The sequence below is a fragment of the Chlamydotis macqueenii genome, chromosome 19 (genome assembly GCF_036417535.1).
Source record: "Chlamydotis macqueenii isolate bChlMac1 chromosome 19, bChlMac1.mat, whole genome shotgun sequence".
In the NCBI taxonomy this organism is placed as follows: Eukaryota; Metazoa; Chordata; class Aves; order Otidiformes; family Otididae; genus Chlamydotis; species Chlamydotis macqueenii.
Window position 1 is genome coordinate 556,800 of NC_141574.1, and position 25,811 is coordinate 582,610.

Below are 25,811 nucleotides of genomic sequence, written 5' to 3' on the forward strand. Positions count from 1 at the left end.
CGGCAGAGCTGCGCCTCCCGTGCACGGCCGCTGCTCTGCACCACCACACCTCGCCGCAGACCAAGCGCTCAGCTTGGCAGGATGCCGAAGCTCCAACCGCCCCCTTCCTCCCGCTCCCACGGCACTCCCCTTCGGAGGTTACCGACCGAGAGCGAGGGACCCACAGCAGCAGTGTCACTTACTGCGGGGTGTCCTAAAGAACAGACATAGGAACCTCCCTACCTCACCTCCTTCTCTCAGACGCTATGGAAAAGAAGCCTTAAGCACTTCATTATTAAAATAATTACCCTTGTCTTTGGTACCAGCTCCTTTTCCTGCCCCAGAACATAACTACTAGACCTACCGGCAAGCATCACAAATAACTTTTCCAGGAGAATACCTCCCTGCCCAGCACCGACGGCCGAGAAGTGCGCAGTCTGTGACTGGTATCAGGAAAGAAACTAAATTAAACTCTACAGATTAACAGGAAATTGGTTTGAGATGCTCTCATAATAATGAAAACCATTGTTTAGACTTTGAACTGATCTGGCATTGCATTTTCCCAACACGAGGCACGGCAGGAGCGTGACCTAAGGCTGGGCTTCACAGACCATCGAGAACCATTATTAATAAGCAAGTGTATTTCCCCAAGCTCTGAAAAGTTTGTGAAAATATTTGGTTTTCCCACCTCTCCCCATATACAAAGGTTTTAATAAGCTTTAACAAACAACCAAGCAAACAAACACTTCATTAAAAAAAAAAATTAAATTCCTGAGCTGAAGGCTTCTAAGAAACCTTGACAATCCCCAACCACCCAGGTAATGACGGACAAAATTTATAACAAACACAGCGATGGCAACCTCCTGGCCCCGCAGGCACGGCCAGCGGCACCCGTCCCACCGCGGGGCACCCGTCCCACCGCGGGGTCCGCACCGACAGCCAGGGACCTTCCCTACGGCAACAGGAGTTGCGGTGGGAGACCAGACTGCTGGGATCACTGCAATTTTAACACGGGAACACTCCCTTCCCCTCTGGTACAAGTGCACCATCATCTTTTTTGGTTTTAATTTTTGCTGTAAACACACCTCGTATGTTCATCTGCAGATCCTCCAAACACCGGGTCACACGCTGCGAGTGATGGTTGTTTTATTCTTTTATTAAATTGGCATTGGTACTGGTTATTTGGTGCGTCCAAACCAAAGTGTTAAAACTGCAAGCTAAGAGAGCAGCAACACAGCATATCCGTTGTAAACAATTTATTATTATTTTCTACCTCAGTTACTTACAGGAAAAAAGTCATAAAAAAGAAAAAAAAAAGAAAAGCACAGATGGACTATTTACAAAAAATGAGAAAATTCACAATAGCCGAAATGTTTGCAAATCATGCACACTAAGACAAGTCAACAAAAGCAAAGCAATTCATAGCAAAAAAACCCAAACAAAATAATAAGAAGCCATACAGATTAAAAAAAAAGCTATTGCCTGCAGAAAAGTAAAAAGAAAACTAACCAATTATTACATCAAGCATCTTTAATGAAATGAACAGCACAGCCGTGTACTGGAGAGCCTTTGACACTGACATTTTAACAAGTGGATTAACAAACATTAAAATGCATTACAGTCCTACTGTAAGCATGCAATTTACTTCTCACAAACTTATCAAATGGGTAGAAACACTTGAAAAAACCCCAGAATTTAAATACGATGGGCGTTTTCTACCCAGAAGCCCAGAATCTGGATCCGGTCTTGTTAAAAGCAAAGCCAATGGACGGGGCACCGCCACGCAGGGTCTGCCAGTGGGGTGGAGGCGGAGAGGCGTGTGCAGCTCGGCCAGCGCAGCCCCTGCCAGGGTTAAGTCAGCGCCCGCGACGTGCGGGCAGCGTCCGCAAGGAGAAGCGACGGCGCGGCCCCTTTTTCGGTGGCTGCCAGCCACGGCAGCAGGAGCTCTAGAGAGAGCCACCAACCCAACGAACGACGCAGGAGAACACGCGCGTGGGTCCGCTACGCCCACCAGCGCCGCAGGGCCGCGCTCGGGGACGCAGTGCGCTCGTTTGGAATAATTAAACCCTGCGCTGCTAATGACCCTAGCGACGGGAGACGCTAGGCTGGCTCCACCCTAATTACAGCTTGCACTACGACTGAGCATCTCTGAACAAGCGCCACCATCTCTCTTTGGGGCTGCCTGGGAGACCCAATCGTCATTTTTGCTTCCTTGATGAAATTATTTGTAAAAAAAGTTTGTGAGAAGTCATGCCTTCATAACGCCCCTATCCCCAATCTCTGTGAGTTACATTCCAAGTGGGCATTAAAAACTCATAACAAAGCAGAGAAAAAATAAAATAAAATAAAAATAAAAAGCAAACTCAAAGCAGTGAGGATATGGAGCCTTTAAAAAAATAAAAATAAAATAAAAAGTCCAGTCAATCAAACCAGCCAGTAAGAGCAGCAATTTTTCAGTGGACATTGATATTAAACAGGGACCACCCAGGCTTTTTCTGTCTCTCTCTCATTAGCACTGTAGTAAACCCCGATTAATTTGTTATGCATCTTTAAGAACTAGTTGATAAAAATTATGTCTTGTGAAATCGGCAAATAGTCTGCAAAGTGAAATAAGAACAGAAATTAATAGATTAAACTGAAAAGATAAGTCCTAGAAATTAAAATTAAAAAAAAAAAGACACAGAAAGGGAGTGATTGCAATAAAAAAAAAAAAAAGGGGCTATGCACTGAGTTGTAAAGGCCTAGAGGAGAAAAATAACGTGATGGGAGGAGATAGAGCAGTCGCCAAAGCGATTGTGTGTGTCTCGCCCGCAGAGCCAGGGGAAGTCCCTGCGCCGACAGCAGCAGCCGCGCGCCCCGCGACGGAAACGCCAACTGGACCGTGACGTTTGTAGCCTTGTTTCACTTGGACAACAGCAAACACCAACAGAACAGCACAATTCAGATAGCTGTTCTTGGTTTTTTTTTAATTAAGGAAGTAAACGGGCCGCATAAGTGGAGGATGTGGGATGAGCCCACCGGCTGGTGAGCAGGCCCGGCACCAGCGCAGGAGAACGGTCTTCCCTGCACAAAGCGCTGCCAGGCCTCCTCCGTAACCAACTCAGGCACCCAGCCGCGTATCCGTATGGATCAGATTTGCGTGTAAGCTTACACACACACATCGGTGCGGCTGTTCAGGTGCCGCGGAGGCGGGAGGCCGCCGAAGCCCTCGGGCACGCTGCCTGGGATGCTCCTGCAGAAACGGCCAAGTATTTCCCTTTAGGAATCACGACACCGAGCATTTGGGCAGGACAACTCATTAAAAAAGCCCATCTCAGACCTCTCTCCGTGGGGTTCTCTCTCGCTCCTATCTCAAGCTCCAAGTCAGTCACACCACGGGCCCCACGGGCACTTCTGCAAGCGCCAACACACGTGAAGGGAAGGGCTGGGGGTCCAGGCTCCTCGAGGAGGACTACATGCTGGAACCACGCTCACGCTACGCATCTCCTGGCACTGAACACCTTTCCCCACGGCTGGTCGCTCAGGCTGCCTGCTCCATTCCTGCCCAGGGCACCCGGAGGAGGAGTGGGCGCTGGTCAAGCCCTGTGCCGCAGGACACGGCTCCCTCTGGCAGAGAGGGGCGAAGGGAGAGCGGGGAGAGCCACGCAGGCACCCGAGACACGGCACGACACAACCCCGTGGAGCGGCACTTGCTTCCACCGCTGTCCCGCAGCAGGAGCAAGCAGTGCTAGGGACAACCCTGTCCTCCAATCCTGACCCACTCCTGAAAGGCTCCCTCACACCAGGCACAGGGCGCTCTACCCCCAGCGCTCCTCCTGCCTGACGCCTGGCTCCGGTGAGGGGGACAACCCGTCCTGGTGACGGCCATCAAACCCCTCGCGGTGCACCTCCTGCACCCCGTGCCGCGCTGACGGGTCGTGTTTCTGGAGACCAGAGTCCTAAGTCACGTGAGAAAACCAGCCCCACCGTCCCGTTAACGGCTCTGACCGCTGCTAAGGAACACATTGTCTGAGGGGGAGCGGAGCGAACGCCGCGGGCAGAGCGTTGGGGCGGGAAAGCCAAGCGAGGTGAGGGAGGACTGAGCATTCCCCTTCACCGCCCTGCTCCCCGAGGCACAGCTGCGGCACCTGCTTTTTACTGGTGACAACCCACTTTGCTCTTCTTCTGCGGATTCAATCTCTGCAAGAGACTGAAAATCACCAGCAAATAATCAGAAGGCCCGTTTTGAAAAACCAGGCCCTTAATAAAAATACATATAACGAGGGCTAGAGTCAATTGGCACCTCTGCTGTCAGCTGGCAGACGCGTTCGTTACAGACACATTTCTAATTAAAGTCGCCTAAGCTCTGCCAATTTTCATCATTTAGTTTATCAAAGGTGTCTCTCATTTAGCTGTCTTCTTCGGAATCAGCTGGTACACGGACTCGCACGGGCCAAGGAAGACAGTGTGAGACAGCACGCAAACGCCTCCTGAACCCCCTCCCTACATTCGGCTGCGAGCGGCTGCAGCCCCTCCAGCCGTAGCCTCTGCCCACTGCTGCGGCCACGCCGCCTGCCGCTGCCAGCCCTCCCTGCCCGGCGCGCCGCCCCAGCAGCTCCGCTGCCAGCCTGACACCCCCCGCTCGCTTCGGACTGGGTGGGTTTGGGAGGGGGTCGCACGGGTGGGCAAGAGGCAGAGGAGTTGAAAGGTGCGAAGTTTAGTGACTGAAGAACCACCCTAACAGCACAGCTTCCTTGGTGTTACCGGTCCTGCAAAACCGAGCTGCACAGAAACGACCGTCCCACGGACACCGCCCATCGCACGGATGAACGCCGAGGAACAGGGGATCCAACCCAAAGCCAAACCGAACCAACACACGGCTAGAACCTGCTCCTGAAGGACACCAGCGACACCGCTAACGAACGCAGGACAGCTGGACTTCCGACTGCGCTGCTGATGCGCACTTACCACAGGACAGTGTGGGAACGTGTGCGAGCCTGTGTGCGAGTGTTTGCCTGTGCATATCTCTACAATATGTGTAAGAGAAAAAACCCATCAAAGGGAGGGTAAGAGCTCTGTAATGATCTCCTTCGCTTTATGTTTTAATTAAGAAGTTTGTTTTCAAATAACCAGTACCAATTTACACGTTAGTAAAAATGTATTTAAAATAGGTATGTCTAAATACCTATTTTAAAATAGTAAAAAAACTTTGTTGTTGTGTGAGATGCTCCCTGCAGACTTGCCTGCCTCAACTTGCAGTTACAGATTTAAAAAAAAAAAAAAAAAAAAAAAAAAGAAAAAAAAAGAAAAAAAGAAGGAAAGAGGGGGAAAAAAAGTAAATGTGCAACTGAACTGTACATACCTGGGAACTGATAGCTGTAACTTGGGGCAAATCCAGGATATCCTCGGCCGTATGTTGCAACAAAATTCGGGTAACCTTGATCACAGAAATATATTAAAAAAAAAAACAAGAGAGAGAGAGAGAAAGAGAAGTTTGAAGATCAATAAAGACTTTTTTTTTGTTTTTCAATACAACACAAAATGACACAGAGGATGGGTGAGACGATGTTGCAGCAGGTGTGAAACCCCAGGGTTCATTCTGCTCAAGCAAAACGGCAGCAAGGTTTCGTTATTACCCTGAGCAGAACCACGGCGAGCCGGCCCCGTGCCGGGGCGCTGCGCTCCGGTCATTGCCATGCACTGGGGTAGCGCAGCCCAAGGACTGCGCACACTTGTTAGGGGAAGAGTAAATGCCAAGCGCTAAGGCTAAACACATCACACGGGTCTGCTCTGACATTTGGAGAGCTTACGACGAATGTACTTTGCTTCAGAGCTATTGACAGTTGGAGATTAAGGTAGCGGTAATTCTTTGTCCCAGGAGTGTGAAGGACAACAGTTAACACATCAAAGAGTCAGAGGCAGCAGCAGCAATGAGTCTGAGAGTCAAAGGGCTGCTAATTTTTCCGGAAAGTAAAGCCCGGCTATGAGAACTGCTTCCTAAAGCAATTTCTGAGGTACGCGCAGAGACGCGGCCAGCCTCAGGCAGCGTTTGAAGCTCTGTTATGAGAAAAACACCACTCGAGACCGCTTTGTTAATGAAGATGCTGAAGTGAATGCACAAAGCGGCAACTCTGCCCGCCCTAACACAGCGGCTGGCGGTGCGGGTGAGTGGGCCGAGCCCTCGCAGGGCTGTCCCACCAGTCCTTAAATGTGCGTGGGCCGGCAGTGGCCCGGGGGTCACACACTGGGACCCCCCCGGTTTGAACTTCCCAGTCCTTACGCAAAACAGTTGTCCTCTCCAGTCCCACCGTGGCCGTTTGACATGACCGATGCCACAGGCTGACCCGTACACTAAGGAGATCTCCTAAAACTGCACCCTCACTCTGATCCTCAGCACTTCCTTGCTGGCTTTGCTTACAAACAGGAATCACCCTCCACAGTTCCAGCGTAGTCAGCGCTGCGTAACGCTTCCCGCTGACTGTCAGCATCAGCCCAGACTCCTCTGGGCTCCAGGAAAGACCCCTCCAGATCAAGAACCCCTCAGGAAAAGCGTGCTCTGCTGGGTGAAATCAGCGGAACCGCGGCAGCGACACCAGCAGCAACCGGGCGGGACGCCGAGGACGGGTTCAGCAGCCGAACGTTCCTTCCGGGGGTCTCCACCTCCGCCTTGCTTCAACACACTTGTACATCGTACAGCTCTTTCCGCCACAGCAAGTCCCTCCGCTCCTGGTGAGATTCATATACACATGTAACGTACCACTAATCATAATCTAAAACTGGGAGATAAAGATGCTTGGATGAATTTTGATGACTGGATTAAGCGGTGCCAGGGGAAAGCAGCCCTGCGATCCCCGGACAGCGCGCTGTGGCTTTCGGCGATGTGTACACACCGCTTAGCCCTCGCGTATTTATTTCACAGCTCAACAGCTGGATTCCCTTAGAAATTAATCACCTTTGTCACTAAATCAGATCTTGCAGAGTTAAGCTTTACAAACCTTTTTTCCTCCTTTTTTTTTTTAAACGATATTGATAAGTGGATTGTTTGCTAAGTAAGTGAGGCCGTTGAGATCCCCGTGAGCTCCACCATAAAAAATTGCTGTTGGTGTCCAACCGCAGCCCCTCTCCTTGCCAACCGGAAAAAATTAAGTTTGATTCCAATCTGAATGGCTCCAAAGTAGATCTGTCAGCTCACAGCTGTGATGCGCCGGGCAGCGCCTGAGGTTTGCCCCGGGGAGCGGGCACCCAGCCGGGCCGGCACGGCAGCGGATGGTAGCTGCCCGTGTGCCCGTGGTGTTTCTGGAGCTGGCACCGGGGTGCAGGATGCCGTCTATCCTGCCACCATGCCCTGGGATGCTCTGTGGGGCCGGGGGTGCTCCCATCCCGCCGGATTTGCCTCCAAACCCAGGGCAGCGCGCAGCAGCAGCCCGGCTCTGCCCGGCCAAACCCAGCGGCGCCTGACAGCAGCAGCGGAGCCGCCCAGGGGGCTCTCGCCTGCATCACCAGCGCTCAACGCTCTCTAGGTCAGGCAGATGAAATCATAAATTTATAATACAACATTACTTCAATTTTCCTCTTCATTTACTGCTGCAGTGCCCAGCTCCGCTCTAACGAGTCAAAGCCCGATCCGTGCAGAGGAAATTGCCTGGCTGAATATCAATAGCGCATTAACACCGTGCCCATGTGGATGCTTCATCAAGGCAAATTATGGCCACGCTGACCTACCCACCATTTCCATTAGATGCCATTCTCATCCCGCACTGGGCACCAAACAGTTTATTTGCTTCAGTAGTCCCGGGGAACGACCAATCTCTCCAATTAACCCTTGTTGCTACACCAAAAATCCAAGTTTTGCCTGGATTACCTCCTCTCCTGTCCACGGAAGCACAACTCAAAACAACAACCCAAACTACTTTCACACCACCGCTCCCCACCCCGCCCCTGTCTGACGCTAGCGGCAGGGCTCCGTAAAGCGCAAGCACTGCAGGAATTCTACAAAAGGCGAGACTGGGCCAACCGCCCCACCTCCCACTCTGCCCCGGGGCCCCGCAGACCGAGCAGCCGGCCACGGCACGCGCACGAGGTCACCGGAAAGGCAGGAGACCCCAGCCAGGCTCCCCTCCATCCCACCAGCACCTCCAGAGGGAGAAACGGCTCCTCTGCTCCGAGCAGGGACATGTACGCAGCCACTGAACCAGGGAATGGAAATGTCTTCTCATTTTTAAGTTTGGCGATCCAAGACGGACAAAGCTCCTGGTTAATGGGTGGGAACACTGAGCACACTGGGGCCTGGGGACCCTGGCTTTCAAAATTAATTCAAACGTTCCAGTAAATGCAAGGAAATTGTCTCCCAGTTGCTCAGGGCAAGGAACGCCAGACCCTTTGCAAGGAAAGGCACGGTCCTTCTGCCAAAGCACACAAAAATGGTCGGGGCCTTGCTCAAAAGAAACGTTCTGCGACCTTGACGTGAGCATCTGCGGCACCAGGGAACGCAAACCAAACATGATCTCCTCCAGACAGGAGGTGGTCACATCCCAGGCAGCAGCTGTGGAGAAGAAACCCCTCTGCTGCAGAAGCTCCTCCCTGTGTCCAACAAAGCTGACCCATCCCCTACCTCAGGGAACTGGAGAGCTACGGCGAAGCTGGCCACAGCCACGTTCGGCAGCGATGGTGACAGCGGGTGCCGCTGCAGGAGGCCAGGGGTTCCGGTACGGTGTGCCAGCGTTGCAGGAAGCTGACGCTAATGAAGGGCTCCCCTTCCTGAACCCTGCCTCAGAGGCAGCTGCTACTCTATTAAACAGAGTCCGATGGAAAAAAGGAATGACTTTCTTTGAAGGGCACAAGCTTCTTTTACGCATGAGTTGAGCCTACCTAGATTGGAGGTGTGCAGTAACACAGAGCCCCGCTCTGCCGTGCGCGATGATACGATCCGCCTGCTAGGGACCTTCTGAAATTGGTGTTCCCATCAGACAGCATTTTGGCAGTCTGGCAGTGGGAGCTTTATGGGCCGAGTGCTCCTGCCTCCGGAGGGGTTTGCAAGTTAAAAAAGAGCCCAACTTTAATGTTAAACGCCAGCGAGCCCATCGGCAGACGAAACAAGTGCTGCAGGGCCTCAGCCCAGGCCCAGCAGCGCAGCAGTCACCTCCAGAGCTGGGCGTCACCGCCGGGACCACCGCGACGGCAGCCGTGACGTCCCAGACACAGAGAGCTGCTTCAGATGAGAGGGCAGGCTGAGATGACCTCCTGTTAACGCTGCTCCTCGGCTGCTTTCTTCTTTTTTTTTTTTCCAAATTTTCAGGTACAGACCTGAACAGAGGGCAAAAAGCCGTGGGGCAATGCAGTGACACCCACACGCCCTTGGGTGACGGGGCTGCTGGTCTGCGCACCAGGACCAGGTGACAGAGGCTTCTGGGCACGCAGCAAGCTTCTCGGCCAGCGACCGCTCCCGCTCAGCTGCAGAGGTGTGCGTTGTCTGCGGGGGGACGACGACACGAGCATCCACGGGGCTGGGGAGCAGCTCTTCCTGCCGGGTGGAGGGAGATCACTGGAACCGAAACTGCTCCAGCCCACTACTTACGCAGATTGCCTAATTAACGCTCCTCATCTCCCCCCGAGACCGCGCACGTCCCACCGGCAGACTGAGCCTCAGACAGCCCAGAAGCAGCCCTGGCAAAAGGCTCAGCCTGCACGCGGCTCTTGGAGTCAAAAAAAATCCTTTCAGAAGAACACTTTAATTTTGTTCCAATCAACCAAATCATCACAGAAGCGGCTGCCTACGCACCTTTAGACCCCGGCTGCTGCGGGCTCCTCGGGGAGGCTGTGATTAATGAAAAAGACCAACTTCCTTAATAGCTTTGGAGGGAGTCGCTCTCCGCTCTTTCCTTTGGGTTGTCTCGTGCCTTCGTTCCTCCAATTCCCTGCTCTGCCCATGAACAGCATCTGGAGAAGGTGACCTTGAACAAGGGCTTCTGGAAACAGGTATGAAAATCCTCCAAGAGCAGCCCCAATCACTCTGTCGCAGTCCAGCTGAGGACAGGGCTGACACCGGCCTCCTGGGACCTTAGCAAAACGCTGGGCCGCCTCCGTACTGCCTCCGGCGGTACGCTACTTTGCGCGCTTCATCGTTTGATGGGTTAATTATGCCCCTCTGCCTGCAGGGATGGGGCCCCACCACCGCGCAAGCTGCCGGGCTCGGGAAGGAGAGATTGGGGCTCCCGCTGAGCCGCTGCCCATCAGCCCCTGTGAAGCCGCCTCTCCCAGGCAGCCTTTGGAAGCGGGATTTATAATGGCCATCCAGACAGCTTCGCACTCGCGTGCTGCCATTTCCTTGTTTAGCACTTAATTATTTAACACGGGGCCACTGTAGCAAGCAGGAACTTGGAAGATGAAAAAACCAGCTAGAGCAGATAATGAAGCACCGGGCCTTCAACACGAATCAATCATTAATTCTGAGCAAGTCAGCCTGATTTGAAACCTAACAAGAGCACGTGGCGAGAGCGCCGGAGCAGAGCCGGTCGGGGTGACCCGACCCACCCCACCGCAGCGGGACGGGGATTTGCCAACGAGCGCCCGTGGCTCTCAGTCTGCGCAGAAGCAGATCCACTCGCTGAGGGCTTCTTCCCTTACTTCTTGCGGCTTGATCCTTGATCTTTTTCCAGAGAGGCAGCCCCGTTGGGAATGACTCACGCCGTGCCTGAGGGCTGAGGCTGCCCTTCGGGTCACTGGGGTGGACCCCGGCTCCGTTCACTCCTTGCCCGGCTGCGAGGAGAAGGGTTGGGACAGCTCTGCCTGCGGTGAGCAGAAGAGGAATGGTGCTCTGGGTGTTCCTGCCTTGGTCTTTTGACCCGGCAGCCGTGCGGGACCGGCCAGCAAGGCCACCTCCGCCACCCCAAACCTCAGCCACGCAAGTGGAAAGGAGGGGAACAACAGAAACGAAGTACATACGCTCAGGCACACTGGGAACAGACAGGTAACGAAATCACAGACTGACTAGAAGAAGATAAATATTTTAACCATCAAATGTGATTTCCAAACACTGTGGGGCAGCGTGGCGATGGAGTGCGGGGACAGAAAAACGGATGATCAGCTGAAATAACTGAATTACACATCCCAGAAATGGATCGCTCCAGCCACGCGGACAGAAGCACTATTAATTCAGAGGTAAAGCAAACATGGCAGGAAAATTTTCCCTATCAAATTGAGCGGTGCCTGAAGTCAGGTATCTCAGCGTAACAGCCTGGCACTGGCAGGAACCAAGTCCTCTGACCTGGCGCACGCTGCAGGAGCCCTAGGGTCCCGCCGGCGTCTGGGACAGCCCGTGGACCCGCTCGGCAGAGCTCGGGACAACCGAGCACCAGCTCTCAAGGCCGGTTTTTGTGCTCAGCTTCTGGGATCATCTAAACCTAGGACAGAAAATTCAAAGCATCCCGGAGAGGCCATCTACATTCCGCTTGGGAATGCCTCCGGGTGCCCTCTCGTTCACGCGTGCTTCAGGGACATAGCAGGTGACAACTGAGGGAAAGTCCAGGGATACAGAGGGAGGAGAAAGTTGAAAATCTAGGGGCTTTTACAAAAGCTAAGTTTGGCAATGGATTAGCAGCATTTGGCTTAGTAAATCCAAGGACAGAGTATCCAGAGGCTGTCACGTTATACAGGAAGAACAACTCTCTGGGCAGAAACAAATGAGAACCAATTATAACTAAATAGACCTCATGCACAAATAGAATTTTGCCATTAAATATCATTTATCCCATTTAATTAGTATTTTCTGGACACAATACTGTGGACTAAAATACAGTTCCATCTCCTTGAAACTTGTAATTGTTGTTGCGACCTGTACTGTTACGCACCTCCCTGCTTTCTCCGTCTTGCATGCCATTTAAGAACCGGCAAGATTTTCAATTATCTATGGTGAACTGTCAAAGATGCCTCTAAAAGAAGGGGAATAACGTGTGACTCAATTCCTCTAAAAAAGGGGAGAGATCATTTTTAGTCAGAATGAACACACTGCATCTTTTATCATTCTATTTTTGCGAGTAAGAGTAAAACAGGCTATTTAAAACATCCATTTAAATGCAAATTTTCGTATTTCGGGAAGGGGGGAGTCAATCATTTCCCACAGACAGGATTATTTCCCCCACTCCACCCCTGCTGAAGTTTCAGACTCGCACCCAACACAGGTGCAGGGCTTCGCTCACCCCCGTGCCTTAAGCGGTCAGAAATCAGGGAGCCAACGCGAGAGCCGCCGGCTCCGGGAGAGGTGTGGAGGCTACGGCACTTACCCAACATTCCCATCCCTAGCATAAAAGCGTCCATGGTATAGGGTAATCCGCGTGCCCTTCCTCTCGTCCCTGGTGGAAACATCACTTCTTTAGGTTGTGCTTTCTTACATTCTACCTATTGAGCAGAAACATGTACAAATGAGATGCAAATGAATGCCATGTAAATGTCAAATGCAGAACTGATCTACTTAAGGGGGGAGTTTTATTTTTAGCGTTTGCCGCCCCACACCACCTCCCCCTCAAAGGTGAACTTTAAGAACAGCGTAAATGGATTTAAAAGAGCAAACACCTATGTCTCTTTAAACACACACAGCAGAACCCCACGGGAAGGATGACAGCAATGCCGATTTAAGAAGTCGCCGTGTTCCTGAAAGGAAAACCTGCGCTGCGTTCCCTCTCAACGGCACTCGCGGGCGTGGAATGAATGGAGGGAGGGCTCCAGCACAGCTCTATCGCCATCAATAACAGAAAATGACTCCTGGTGATCATTACAAAAAGCTCCTTTTAAAACAGGAATAAAGAATCAATATTTCTCCCCAGCAGAAAATTTTGGTAAACCCTATTAATAAACCACCTGCATTCTTTCACTTCCAGTTCCTCCTGCTGCCTTTTGAAGTTCTTGATGCCCCTGAACCATGCTGCAAGGTCACACCGGCGCCCGCGAGAGGCGGCAACGCAGCCCAGCCGGCTGCAGGACACCCAGGACCCACAGCCACGCCGCTGGGCGCTGGTTTCCAGCCTCTTCTTGCATGGGAAAAGGGAGAAATAAACCACTTTTCCATGCTGCCCCGCTCTGACTCCCCCAGCAGACCGTCCCCACGCTGCCCTTGGCACTGGTGCCGCAGCTGGTAAGCTGGTCTGGAGCCAGCGGGAGCTATCCCGATCCATTTCTATGGCTTTGCGCTTTAGTCCATGCGCTGAGGAAAAGGAAAATGAGGAAAAGGCAACGCGCAAGCCCCAAGCTGTGCCACCGCCCGCCCCACCTGCACGCTGAGAATCGCTGGTCCGAGGGTAAAGGTCTCGGGCTGAATCTAGAGGTTTGAGCTTTATACCTCTAACTTCGTTCAGCTCCTCACCCTCTTTGCACGGGTTGGGGAATGGGCGGACGTGGAGGGTCGGCTCCGTGCAGGGTTTCATCTCTCGTGTCACCTCCATCGCTCACACAAGCGGGCAACGGCCCAGGGTGAGGCCAGGGACGCGCGGTGACACGGCTGAACGTGCCGGTGCCCGGCAGCCCGACCTGTGACTGTGTGCGCACTGCCTTACGGAAACCAACCGCCTGTTCCTAAGCAACTTGACGGGCGAAAATTCCAGGTTTACACAATTTTCACTTAGGTAACATGAAGGTTAACTGACTGTAACGGGAGTGTTTGAAACAAAACTACCCGCTCCTCCCTTTCTGCCGCAAACCTCCAACTGACCGCAGTCGCTCTGCCTGCCTGCAACACCTCCCGCAGCTGCAACGCTCAGCCGCTGCCGACGCCGTCGGAACACGCGCTTCCTGCAAACAAGCTGCCCCGACCCAGGGAAGCTGGGAGTGAAATTCTTCTGGAGTTCAGCTTTTGCTCCTTTTCTGCCAAGAAGTGTTTGTGTCCTCGCAGGAGGCAGCGGGAGAAGGGCAGAGAGGGACGGGGGAAGGCGTGTGCACAGCCCAGGCACCGCTGCGCAAGGGAAATGGGGAAAACAGGCAAATAGGAGCAAAAGCTGAAGAGAGCCACTGGTGCAGGCATCCCAAAACTCAGGCACGGCCACAACAGGGCCAGCGATTTCCTCCATCTCATCTTCAGTGCTGCCGGGCAGCAAGTCCTGGGGGAGAGAAGCATCCCACTGAGAGCTGCGGCGAGGACCGGTGTGTCCTCCAGCCGGGGCCACCAACCTCCAGACCCCGTCCCCGCCACCCACATGCTCCCGTGCACACGCGGACTCACTACTGAGAGTGCAACGGGGAGCCCCACAGGGTTGCCGGGCTGATATAAGACAAAAAGAGGAAAAAAAGGAACCAGGAAACTTCCCATCAAGGAATTTGCTGAGCAGCTGCTGGCATGCTGAGGTGCCGCTGTCAGAGCGGGGCTGGGTACGAGGACAGCGCAGGACGTGTGTGCCTGGTGCCCAGCCCCATCACGGCCCCATGGGGAATGAATCCTTCAGAACTTCCCAGTGAGCCTTGACGGTGTGTTTCAGCCTAATTAGGATGCGTGACCCCCCAAAACCTTGGTGCCCCCAGAAAGCCCCGCAGCCCAGAGCCAGCAGCCTTCTTCATCAACCGCCCCAGGGAGCCCAGCGCCACAGCGAGCTCAAAACGCTGAGCACCAGCGCCAGCCGCAGTCCTGGCTGGCACAGCAGCCAGCACCATCCTCTGAAAATGCCTTTGCCTACTTCTAACCAGAGCGGCGTTTAATGGGAGCACGCCAATCCCGCTTCTCCAGCCAAACGGCCGGGGTGAGCACCAGCAGCGTGTCATTTCATTCCGCAAGCGCATTTTCCAGGTTCGCCACCGCTCCGCACGTCACGGCGGCATTGGTTACACCTCGCAGCCGTCTGCGCTGCGAACACCCAGGATGATACAAACAATCTAGCCTGGCTCGACAGACAAGTAACAGGAAAATGAAGTTTGGATTAGCACCGTTAGAAACAATAACCCCATAATTAGCCTCTGCAACCACAAACAGCCCACTGCTGCTCTCCCAAAGACCAGCGTGATTCACGATTTTCACAGCACCGGGGATATAAAGGGAACGGCAGCGAGCTGCAAAGAAGTTTTAACTGGGATTTAAAGAGGAAGAAAAAGTCACCAGCAGTGAACAGAAATAATTCCTAAGCCTTTGGAAACAAATACACCCCATAGCGAGGGCAGAAAGATTCCCCAATATCCAGCGGAGAGGGATGACACGCGAGGTGCAGGACCAAGGAGCCCCGGCCCCGCTCTGCCATCCCTCGGGAAGGGGCTGCGTGCTCCCGGCCTGGCCGCACGCCCCGGGTGGGATTTCACACCCTCTGTTCAGCAGTGTCAGGCCTCGAGGTGCTCTGCAGAAACTGCCCGCGCACCGTCCCATCGGCAAACGGGGAAAACGCGGCCCCGGGAGGCGAGGTGCCACGTTAGTGCACCGGCGGGGGGCTTGGATGGCGCCTCTGCACCAACACAGGCAGCAGAAGTGGAAAAAAAATGGGCCTGGCTGCTTTTCTGCAAGAAGCCAGCCAGCCCTCTCCTTCTTGGGGAACGGGATGGAGATGGCCGTAACCATCCCGCAGCCACGGTTACCGCGAGGGCAAAGCCCCGGCGGCTGAAGGGACGCCACACGCGTGCCGGCAAGGCGGGACGTGCAACAGGGCTTCTCCCAGAGGGAACACATCTGGATTTACGTGTGGGATCACCCCCAAGACCTGCCCAACGCGAGGACTTCGTCCATAAATCTGGATCGTGCACAGACTTTCAGTTCAGCATTTCTGCACGTCTTAATAATTTCCAGATTTTTTCCATCTCCCCTGCATGAGGGATGTGCTTCACTTTCAGCAGCCTAACAAAGAAAGTTTTAACTCTAAGACTTTAAAAAAAAAAAAAAAAGAAAAAAGGCAGGGAAAGCAAAATTCACTATTTTTGTTTAGTCTAGCTTGGAGCATTACCATTACAGTGGGGTACTCTTGGGTCCACCAGAACCCAGGACGGCTGGGATGGGGAGTGAAAAGCCTCTTATACCCAGCGCAACAACACAGGCTGTCAGCTCTGCGCCCCAGGATGTCCCCAAACCCCACGGCTAACGGCTTTCCAGGGAAGCTGGGGCTGTTTTGAGGAAAGCAGAACGCGCACATACTCACAATGCACAAAAAAACCACTTTACCACCCAAAGACAAGGCAACTTTGTCTTGCTGGCAGCGTGCGACTCGCAGTTGGTTGATTCGAGTACCTTGGGGACACCGCGTCGTTCGCGCCACGGCAAGGCCAAAGTGCCGCTCCTCTAACAGAGAGATCTGCGTTTGCCCCGTCCTGCCGCAAAGGCAGGGCCACACCAGGCAAGGGAAGAAAGGTTATAAGCGTGTTTTAAAAAATGCATTAGGTCATTGACAAAGGTGGGGTGGGGTCAACGGGATATCATGTCCGCAGATATACGTCCTCACGTCCTCCCGTAAGAGAATTCAGCAGCTACAGGAGAGCAGAGCAGTCTGCCAGAGCTTCCCTGCGATTCACCAGTTCAGTTTGTCCCCAAATGCCTGATGACACCAGCGCTGGGCAGCTCCTTCTCATCCTGTGTGGGCTGGAGAACCCTTGGAGCGCCTGGCAAGGGCGGCGTCACTGTGCAGCTCGCCGGCTGCGTCACTTAAAGCACATCGAAGACAATGCTACAGGAATGCGTCCAACCTGCAAGCGGTCTGCAGCGTCCTTCAGCTGACAGATGTGGTTTCCAAAGCTACCGCGCCTTCGGCCTCTCCCCAGCACCACTAACGTCAGCGACACCCTGCACGTTGCCCTCACCGCAACGTCCCGGTGACCACCAGCCCCTCGGCACGGCAGTTCGCAGCGGCGCCCGTACGCGCTCTCCCACTGCGACTCGCCACGTGTCAGGCTCCAGCCCTACGAGCTGGTGGTGACCCCACAGCAGGGAGCACAGAGCAGCGACGCGCTCCTGTGACCTGCTGACAACCAGGCTCCCCGGTCACGCACGCGTTGAGCCTTGGGGCCCATACGGCCCATCCATGGTGACATCAGGTCCCACTGATGTGTCAAACGAAGGACAGCCCCAGTTCCAAGGAGTTTCCCAGGGACCGCAGTAGGGTCCTCCAACTGGAGCTGTCACATTTCATTTCTGGCGGCTGGAGGTTGTTCCTTAACTCCCTGGTTACTCGCCTTGAGCGTGGAACGAGGGTTAATGCCCACCCAGAGGGCTGGGAGGGGTGAGGGAGTTGCAAGGTGAGATGAGCTTGTGCGCTTTGCAGATTTGGGACATAAAGCATCAAAACAGCTTACAGCACCGAGCCAACTTCCTCGCAAGGGGGAAGGGTGATTTCTGGACCCAGATTAAGCGCAAGGCCACAAGCACATCTCATGTCCTGTAACGCTGTCCCTTGACACGCCTCCCGGGCAAGGGAACGTCGCATCTCACGTTCAGCCCTACAGCCGCTCCCTGACCCAGATGCTGTGTACGCAGAGATGGCAGGGCCATTTGGTCCAGCCTCCCCAAAGACGTCTGCTCCAGAACCCCTCCCTGCAGTGCATCCCAAGGTCACGCCTGTAACAGCCAAGCAGCATGAGGTGCATCCCCCCTGCACTGTGCTCCACGAATCCCCCCCCAACACAGCCAGGAAACCTGTCACTGTCACCAGTCAGACACCGACTGGAGATGGTTTGCTGGCTGCATGTTGTTTCCTCCGCTCCCAGTTACCACAGGGACCTCAGACACTGGTGGTCTCGCGTGCCCTCCTGCACGTGGTGCCCAGTTTGGTCTTTCCAAAGTACTGGGATGAAACCCAAAGGGACGTGGTGCGTGTCATACACCAAGCCTAAAACGTCACCACACGGTGAACGCCGCCAGTCCGGGGAGAAGCCTGGAGAGTGCTGATATATTAAAAAAACCCCACAACAACAAAAACCCCACTAAATCCCCCCATGAGGGAGAGAGAAGCAGCCCCAGGTGCTACGCGACGTCAAAGCCTATTTTAAGGCTGCCCAGCATTTCCGTCAGCTGCTCCGGGGTCTGACTCGAGGTCCTGACTCCAAGCAAGGTGCCCAGGCTGGGCTGGGCTCACCGCACTGCTCGCCAGCGCTCATCCCACCGTATCTGTGATGTGAACGACTCTAGCACAGTGGGATCTAAAGGAAAATAAATTACTCCATCACGTCTTTTCCAGCTACTTTTGCACTCCCTCAGAAGGCCAGGCTTCTCTCTGCAAAGCAGCCTGCTCGTGCCAAAGGAACAATATTCTGGGGATAGCTTGTTTGGGTTTTATTTGGTCCCCTCCACAGTGCTGGAGAGCATCTTTGGCCTCCCACGTAAATTCCAAGTTTCATTTATTAAATACCTCACTGGCATTTTCTTTTCGCTTTCACGCTGCTCGTTTAATATCACACTTGACATTCTACGCTTTACGGATGGCGACAGAAGCAGAATGGGTGGGCTAAAAATAGCCTGCCAGGGAGGCAGGAGCCCAGAAATAGGCTCGTGAACAACAGCAGCCCCGCTGCCCTCTGCCTGCCCCCGCGTTTTGGGAAATGACAGCACTGAGGAGATGAGAAAGAACGAGCTGAGGGCGAGTCGGTGCCTGGGCAGCCACGGATGCCCCAGCCGAGCAGCCCGGGATGGGGAGGGGGACGGGGCATCCCTGTCCCAGCTCACCGAGGGGCTGCGAACCCCATCGCCCTGAGCTGGGACTGCAGGAACTCGTCCCCTTCGCAGCTCAGCGCTACAGGGGTGCAACGTTAAGAAAGAAGCAGGAGCGGTCAGTCTCCATGGGCACTGCCGGAAGCACGTCAGCGCCTGACTCTGACCCCCAGCCGGCCGCGTGCCACCCCCGCCCATCCGCAGCGGTCACTGCCACGCACGTGTGCACGAGCTCTCCTGCCCCTGCGCGGGTCTGGTAACTCATCTGCAGACACATCAGCAGCACGATGAGTCAGGCCGAGACGGGATCATGTCTCAGCACCTCCCTCGGGGGCTGCTTTTAAAATTCGTGCTGTAGAAGAAGCGACAAGAGGAGAACACTCAAAGCATCACGGCACCCGGACCGTGCACCATGCAGGCACGGCCAGGAAGGATGTATTTTAATTATCCCGGCCAACAAAACACCAACAGACTACACTGTTTCTTTTGCTCTTTGTGATGTTGGAGTGTTTTCGCCCTGTCCCACCCTCCACATTCCCCGCACTGCCATTACCTTCCTGTGCAGCCCTTCACCTGGGAAGAAATCCTCCCAGGACACACTGACATCCAGCACCTCTCCAGGGCAACGCCGGGCAGCGCTGACCTGCACCAGGCGAAGGCTGAGCCTCACCCCAGAGGAAAGCCCGTTGTGTGGAATAACTAAACCCGCGGAGCACGACACGACACGCACCCGCCAGGAAGCGGCAGGACAACCCTGGAGCTCTGCAGCTCTTCCCTTCCACCCAACAAGCCTTACCTAAATTTACACACTGAGCGTTTCCAATGTGTTGCCGGGTCTGTCGCCTGGATGCTGGGGTGGGGGCAGTTGGCATTCGTTCTTTTTGTTTTGTTTTAAGGCAGATTAATCAGCATTTAGTAACTACACGGCAGAACGAGCCTCCCCCGCCACCCCCACGGATCCCAGGCGAGGTATCTGCGGCGGGCAGGAAAGCCCAGACCCAGGAGGCGGCTGGGGAAGTGGCGAGGTGCTCGGGCAGGGCAGGGGCGAAGCCCACAGCACCCATCCGAAACGGAGAGAGAGGCTTCCCGCGGGGCACGGGGAGCTGCCCCAGCCCGGCCCTGCCAGCCCACCCCTCCATTTGCCAAGGGGACCCTCACTTTTATTTCAGACGCATATTGCGGCGAGGAATAATATGAAGAATATTATTTCAGTGCCCTGGGAAAAATTAGCAAGTCAAATATTGAATCAGGCCTCCAGCATATGCCAAGGAGATTGCTTTGATCTTATCCACACTAAAAGCTCTATTATTGAATTTAAAGTCTGTGAACACATATCAGACCAATATACAATGCATATCTGAACGCACATTTCAGAAGCAAAAGATGTTTTGACAAAGGGAAAAAGAATATTTTAGCTGAAAATATCAAAGTTACGGCATCAACTGAAATACAAATGCCCTTTTTCATCTGTCTCCGTGGCTTTACTGACAGGGTAGCCCACAACCTGGGACCTGACTGTCACTTAGGGGAAATCTCACCCCAGTCTGGCTCCTGGGCTGGGCGGGACCGGGGCGGAAAGCGATCGCGGCTCGATGGCAGAGAGCCACGCTTCCCAGGGGACAGGGCCCAGCAGGCAGCGGCGATGTCAGAGCAGCGTCAGGACTCGGGAGCTCGACCAGAACAGCTATTTTGGTAGCACACGGTCTGTAACGGCTACCCCAGCCCGCTTCCCTCCCGCAAAGCCCAGCGGCTGCCGTGGCTCCCCCAGGGCTGGTCAGGAAGCCGAGCAGGTTCGTTCCCACCGTCGGCAGCCCTTTGGCTCCCCACTCCAAATCCTGCTCCGGGGCAGCTGCCCAAGCTGAGGCGACGGCTCAGCACCCCGTCCCCACAACACCTCCGCCCGGCACCCAGCGCTCCTCAGGGAGAAGGCTGTCCCGCAGGCCACCACCCAGGCACGGCACGCGTCTGCGACACGGGGGGAGAGCTCGCTGCCGCCAGCGTGCGCTGCGAACAAAACCAACTTACCATTTTATTATTGATTTCGTGGAAATGGATTTCACAGACTTTTTCTACCACGTCTTCGTTTTCAAAAGTTACGAAGCCAAATCCTATTTAATAAAGAAACAAAAAGGGGAGGGAGAAAGGAAAATATTAGTTAGGTTAAACAATTCCATTTTAATAAAGCATTCCTTAGCCCCTGGGACTTTGGAAAACTTTCATAAAAATGTGCACGTGTAAATACACCTGCTGCCCACGGACCTGCCGCTGAACTCGTTACACACTAATGGAGGGAAGAGGCACCATCTCAGGGAAAACGAATACGGTTCTGTTCCAGCTCTTCCATAGGATTTAATGGAGAATTAAAGCCTCCTTATGGATTTTTTTGATCCATCCGGCAGAATTTAATGGATAGTTACATTCCGGTTACAGGATGGCTCAGAAACGACAATAAGGCTGTATTTTCTTTTACACCTTATAGGTTTTTAAGAGCAATCTCTACAAAACCCAATTATATTTCTGTGGAACCATATTGATTTTATCTCTTGTTTAATTCCACGGGACCTCTCCATTAGAGCTGACTCATTACATGACCCAAAAAAAAAAAAAATCCGGGAAGACAGAAGATGACTCCTCATTTACCTCTAGTGAGGAAAAAACCACTAACGCTTCCCCAAACACGCAGCAGCGCTTTGTGTTTCCATCCGCCCTGAGCAAACACCAACTGTCCCCGCTGCCACCGCAGCTCAGTCCCGCACGGATGCAGCCGGCCCCGCGGGTCAGCCGGGCTCCGGACGTGGTTATTTGTCCCTTTCTTCCTGAATGACTTCCTCTAATACCTCATCAGGACATCCTGAGGCCTCCAAGATACTGCTACGTTTAAGGCCTCTGATCTAACCGCTCCTCTCTCCTCCGCTGCCGCTTCACAGCGGCTTTGGGCTGTCTGGGGCCGTTGGATGCCTGATGCCCTGCAGCTGTGCAGTGTATTTGCTCTGCTGGGGCCACACCAAAGGCAGCCGGCAGTCCACCGCAGCTATACACAGCCCTGTTCCCTGCTCCTTCCTTAAAAAAAACAAATTAAAAAACCCAAGCTAACAAACAAAACCCAATCTAATGTGCTACCTTTCTGGCAAAGGCTTGACGAGTCAACATCAACATCCATTAAGCTCATGAAATCTTAAAAATTTAACAACAGGATGAACTTCATCCCCCAAACTGCACTGAAAACTCTGCTGGACTCAGCGCTGGTCAAACGGCACGTGACCCCTTCATCACGCCAGGTTCCGAGCCAAACGAGCCGGAGCTGGGGCATCCCCAGCCTTCGCCTGGCTGGGGGACGTGGGAAGGAAGAGAGGGGGAAACCAGCGCTGCCCGGCGTTATTTTCCGTGAACAGTTTTGCCCGGTGAGCATCCCTCAGGTACAAGACGCGTTTTGCAGGCTGCAACGCTGGAAGCTATAAAGCGCGTTTGCTGACTCCCGCGCTGGCCGGGGTGAGGTCCGAGCAGCTCCCAGCCGGCTCCTTCGGGAATGCGCAGTACGTGTAGCAATGGGGAATGCTCCCATCGCTTTGGATCCTCTTCTTGGTGGGAAAACCACCAGAAATGGCTTCTAGATCTCCTCCAAGGCAGAACACCATCCGACAGCACATCACGCTCAAACCCGCCGCTCAGAACGCTGTTTCACTTTGCACTTAAAGCATGCAGCAGCTGGAAGTATTTTACTTAACCCAAGTCTTCTAAATTACTCCATTTAAATCCACCTTAAACAGACCTGTAGTTAAACCTAAAACTTTTGTGGTTAACCGGCTGAATATGGCATCCCAGGAACCCCGGAGCACGCTGCGCCGGGCAATTACCGGAGCCGGGAGCAGCGCGCTGCAGGGACCAGCCTTGCCCAGCGCAGTGAGACGGGCAGTCCGGGCCTACAAGTCATTAATTGTCTGAGCACCAGCAACATCATCATCATTAGTAACTCATTAGCGAGCACTGCAGTTGAGGATTTCTCCTTCAACTTTTGTCAGCTCTCGCTGCCGGGATGGAGGAGAGAGGGAGTTCAGAGACCAGCCTTACCGCGCATAACGTCGCGAGAAAGCGCACTGCACTCATCACACGTTTGGGCTGGGAAACAAGTTTCCCATTCTCATCCTGCTCCATGTGGCTTAAACATGGGTTTATCAAGAAATTGTCTGATTAGATCAGGTAGCCACCCAGCTTTCTGTATTTACACATTTTATAACGAGAAAAAACCAACAATCCATAGATGTCACCGCTCATTTGTAGGTTTTTAGAAGATCTGTGCCGTTTTGCACAGGCCAGCCTCACTGGCTCGGCAAGAAAACCCAGATGTGACAGGGTCTGTACGAAAACCCAACGCTACCTTGTGTTCCCTGCTCTGCAGCCCGCAGACGGCAGCTCCAGTGCGCGGGGGTTCAGGCCCAGAGCCCACGCGGGGCACTCCATCCGCGGCTGAAGGCTCGCAGTATTTTACCTGTACCATTACCGGCATCAACGGATTGGGAAGCAACCAGAAGATTTTAATCCACAGGCATACAGGCACTTAACATCCACAGGATAGTCTTCAAGAGATGCTATCGCTCCTTGAATGAGCAATCCTCAAGAGACAGCATGCCCCAGAATTAAAAACTTCATAAAAGTGACCGGTAATGGGCCCTTTTCTCGTTGCACTTTTTGAACATCAGTTTCCAAATTTAATAATTGCACATACAAAAAACCATTACTGCATGCATGCCTTATTAGTTAGCATAATGAATACATGCTCATTTTTAAATTACCAAAACTCCTAGAAACCTTCCCGGACTAAATAGACAATTATTTCTTCTGAGAGCTTCTACGAGCCAACAAAAAATGGTTCTCAGAAAGTGTATGAAAAAGATTAACACAAAACAAAGAAGGCTGTTCAAAACGGTGACATAAATAGGATTCCGGTTGTCAAGGAGCACACATTTTAAAATGAAATTATACCGCATCCTTCTGAATGAAGCTATTATTGGAAGCTAACAAGCTCTATTTAAGAGATAAGCATTTAACAGAGTCAAACGGTTGGGGTTTTTATTCAAATGAATAAAACCGAATATTCATTTGAATAATCTTTTCTGTAAAAGAAAAGACAAAGAAGAGGAAAAAAAGAAAGTAAGAGGCAAACAGATGCCCCCACACGAGAGGCTCTGAGCCAAGTGCGATCACTAAAGGAAGCTGAGACGCATTCACGACCTTCAGGTGAAAAAGCCCTCCTTCAGCACCTGCTCCAAAAGGGAGTCATTTCACCCCACCCATCGTTGGTTAACGGGCACCGGCAGGCACCCAAACGATGCGCAAGGATCTCCAAGTCTCAGCGGCAGCGAGCAAGCCGGTGCCTGAACGGGAGAGGCTTGTTGGGCTAGTGGAAAGGGCGGGCGCCCGCACGTGTGCGGAGCTCCGCTACCTACCAGGAAGGGCCTGGGCCAAGGAAGGAGATGGAGAGGGCCGTGCAGCCACAAAGCTGCTCTGCAGACACTGCCTACGAAACCTGGCCGCTCCACTCAAACCAGTCCTTGCAGTCGGCGTGCGGATGGCACAGGGCGGCGGGTGCTACCTCTGCTCAGGGTCTCTCTTTCTCAGGTGCCAAATGGTCTCAGCAGCCATCAGGGTGGCAGCTCTGCTCTTTGCCAAATTCACCCGCTCTCCCTGAGTCCCGCAGCCCTCCTGTGTCCGACAAGAGGTTTTCCCTCGGGTCTGCAATTTCAGAGAAGTGGCTGAAGACCTCTCACCCCATCACCACAACACCAAACCACCTTCCTTCCTACCTCCCCAAGTGCACATCAACACGGAGACACTCAGCACATCTAGCAAGTCGCCCTGTTTTATCTTCTGCTCCCCACGACTGCACCAACGGCTTCTCTGCAGCTTCCAGTCATCCTGCCCACGAAGACGTGGAGGTGCCAAAGCCTTGCTCCAGAGCAGCACGGCTGAAGGCTGGGGCTGGCATGCTCTTGCGGAAAACAGCAGAAGTACCACCCGGGTAGGTTCCTGGGAAGTCCCCTCGGGTCTGACCTCGCTGGCAGGTTTTGGTAGGAGGATGGCTCATCCCAGCATCCCGTGGCGCTGGCGGCCAAGCGGGCAGTCGCTCTGCTCCAGGATGGTCCGGCTGTGGAACCCAACACGCGGTGGGCACTGGAGTCCACTCCTTCAGGGGACTCTCTTTATTGCCTGGGATTTTCTGCATCTTCTCATAAGAAGCTACAATATTTGGGGCTCAAATACCAGAGGATGCAGCTGCCTTCAGCCTGTAAATCAAGCTGCAGGGACGCAGTACCCCCGCAGACCAGACCCCGCTCAGGACGGCTGGCTGGCAGAGCGGTGCTTTTTAACTGTGACTCACAAAAGTGGATTTTTTTTTCGCTAGGAAACAGATACAAGTGTATTATTCACAGGGGAGGGAAAATCTGGCAAAATACATTCCTTTGTGCAACGCAAGATAGTGTCAAGACTCCAGACAACCCTGAGTTCCCCCGGAAACATTTCCAACAAGCCTGCAGATGCCAGCCCAGACACCTGATGTCCGACGGCACAGGACGCATCCTCCAACACGCCTCCGGTACACCAAAAAGCCTGCCTGACATCCGATGGCACAGGACACATCCTCCAGCACACCGAAAAGCCGCCTTTGGTCCAGAGCCTCGTTCAGCCACGAAAGCTACCCAGGCCCGGGGGTGGACGGCTCCATGCAGCAAAGCGGAGCTCAGCTGCAGCGCTTTCTGCCACAGTATTCCAGAAACAAGAAAAGTACTGTTCAGAGAAAGTGACTGAAACCATTAAAAGATTAAAATAATTTTAAAAAAATCAGTAGAAGCCATAAATAATATTAAGAAGCCGTACTGAAGATACCAAATGTCAGTGCTCTGCACAGTTTGGTTTTTTCACACTTGAATAAACCATATTTCACACCTTTGTCATCACTTGAGGTTTTATGTCAACCCCGGTAAAATAGAGCCGAGATGACGACACCATTGCTATGAAATATATCTGCTTTCTCTTGCTGTTGGCAGCAACTTTTCCACGGCCCGGGTTTTATCTGTGTGTGCAGCGATATCTATCGCAGCTGCGTCTGCACGCACAGCGGACGTCACTCGCCCTGAGAATTACACCAAAGCAGCTTACCAGGTTGAAGGTCTTGCTCTTTCAAGCCTGTGCATGCATTAAACTAACGAAAACAAGTCAGTTTAATCCCGCACTGACAAGGTTAAACCTAGGCTGTGCTGGGGTTAGT

The 25,811-nt window shown here is 53.3% G+C and overlaps 1 protein-coding gene across 26 annotated transcripts in view; it reads right to left on the bottom strand.

Moving 5' to 3' along the window:
• MSI2 (musashi RNA binding protein 2) overlaps positions 1–25,811 on the bottom strand; it is a 244,574-nt gene that overhangs the window by 35,535 nt on the left and 183,228 nt on the right. For 25 of the 26 annotated variants that reach the window (XR_015260601.1, XR_015260598.1, XR_015260600.1 and 22 more), the window contains exons 8-10: positions 20,573–20,655; positions 12,237–12,351; positions 5,321–5,395 (exon numbers count right to left, since the gene is read on the bottom strand). Coding sequence is in view for 18 of the 26 variants with exons in the window: in XM_086762847.1 (XP_086618973.1) it covers positions 5,321–5,395; positions 12,237–12,351; positions 20,573–20,655 (273 nt within the window). In the remaining 8 variants the exon portion in view is untranslated. Of the gene's footprint in view, positions 1–1,171; positions 2,577–5,320; positions 5,396–12,236; positions 12,352–20,572; positions 20,656–25,811 lie in introns of those variants that run through there. The other variant, XM_086762853.1, reaches the window with a different exon arrangement.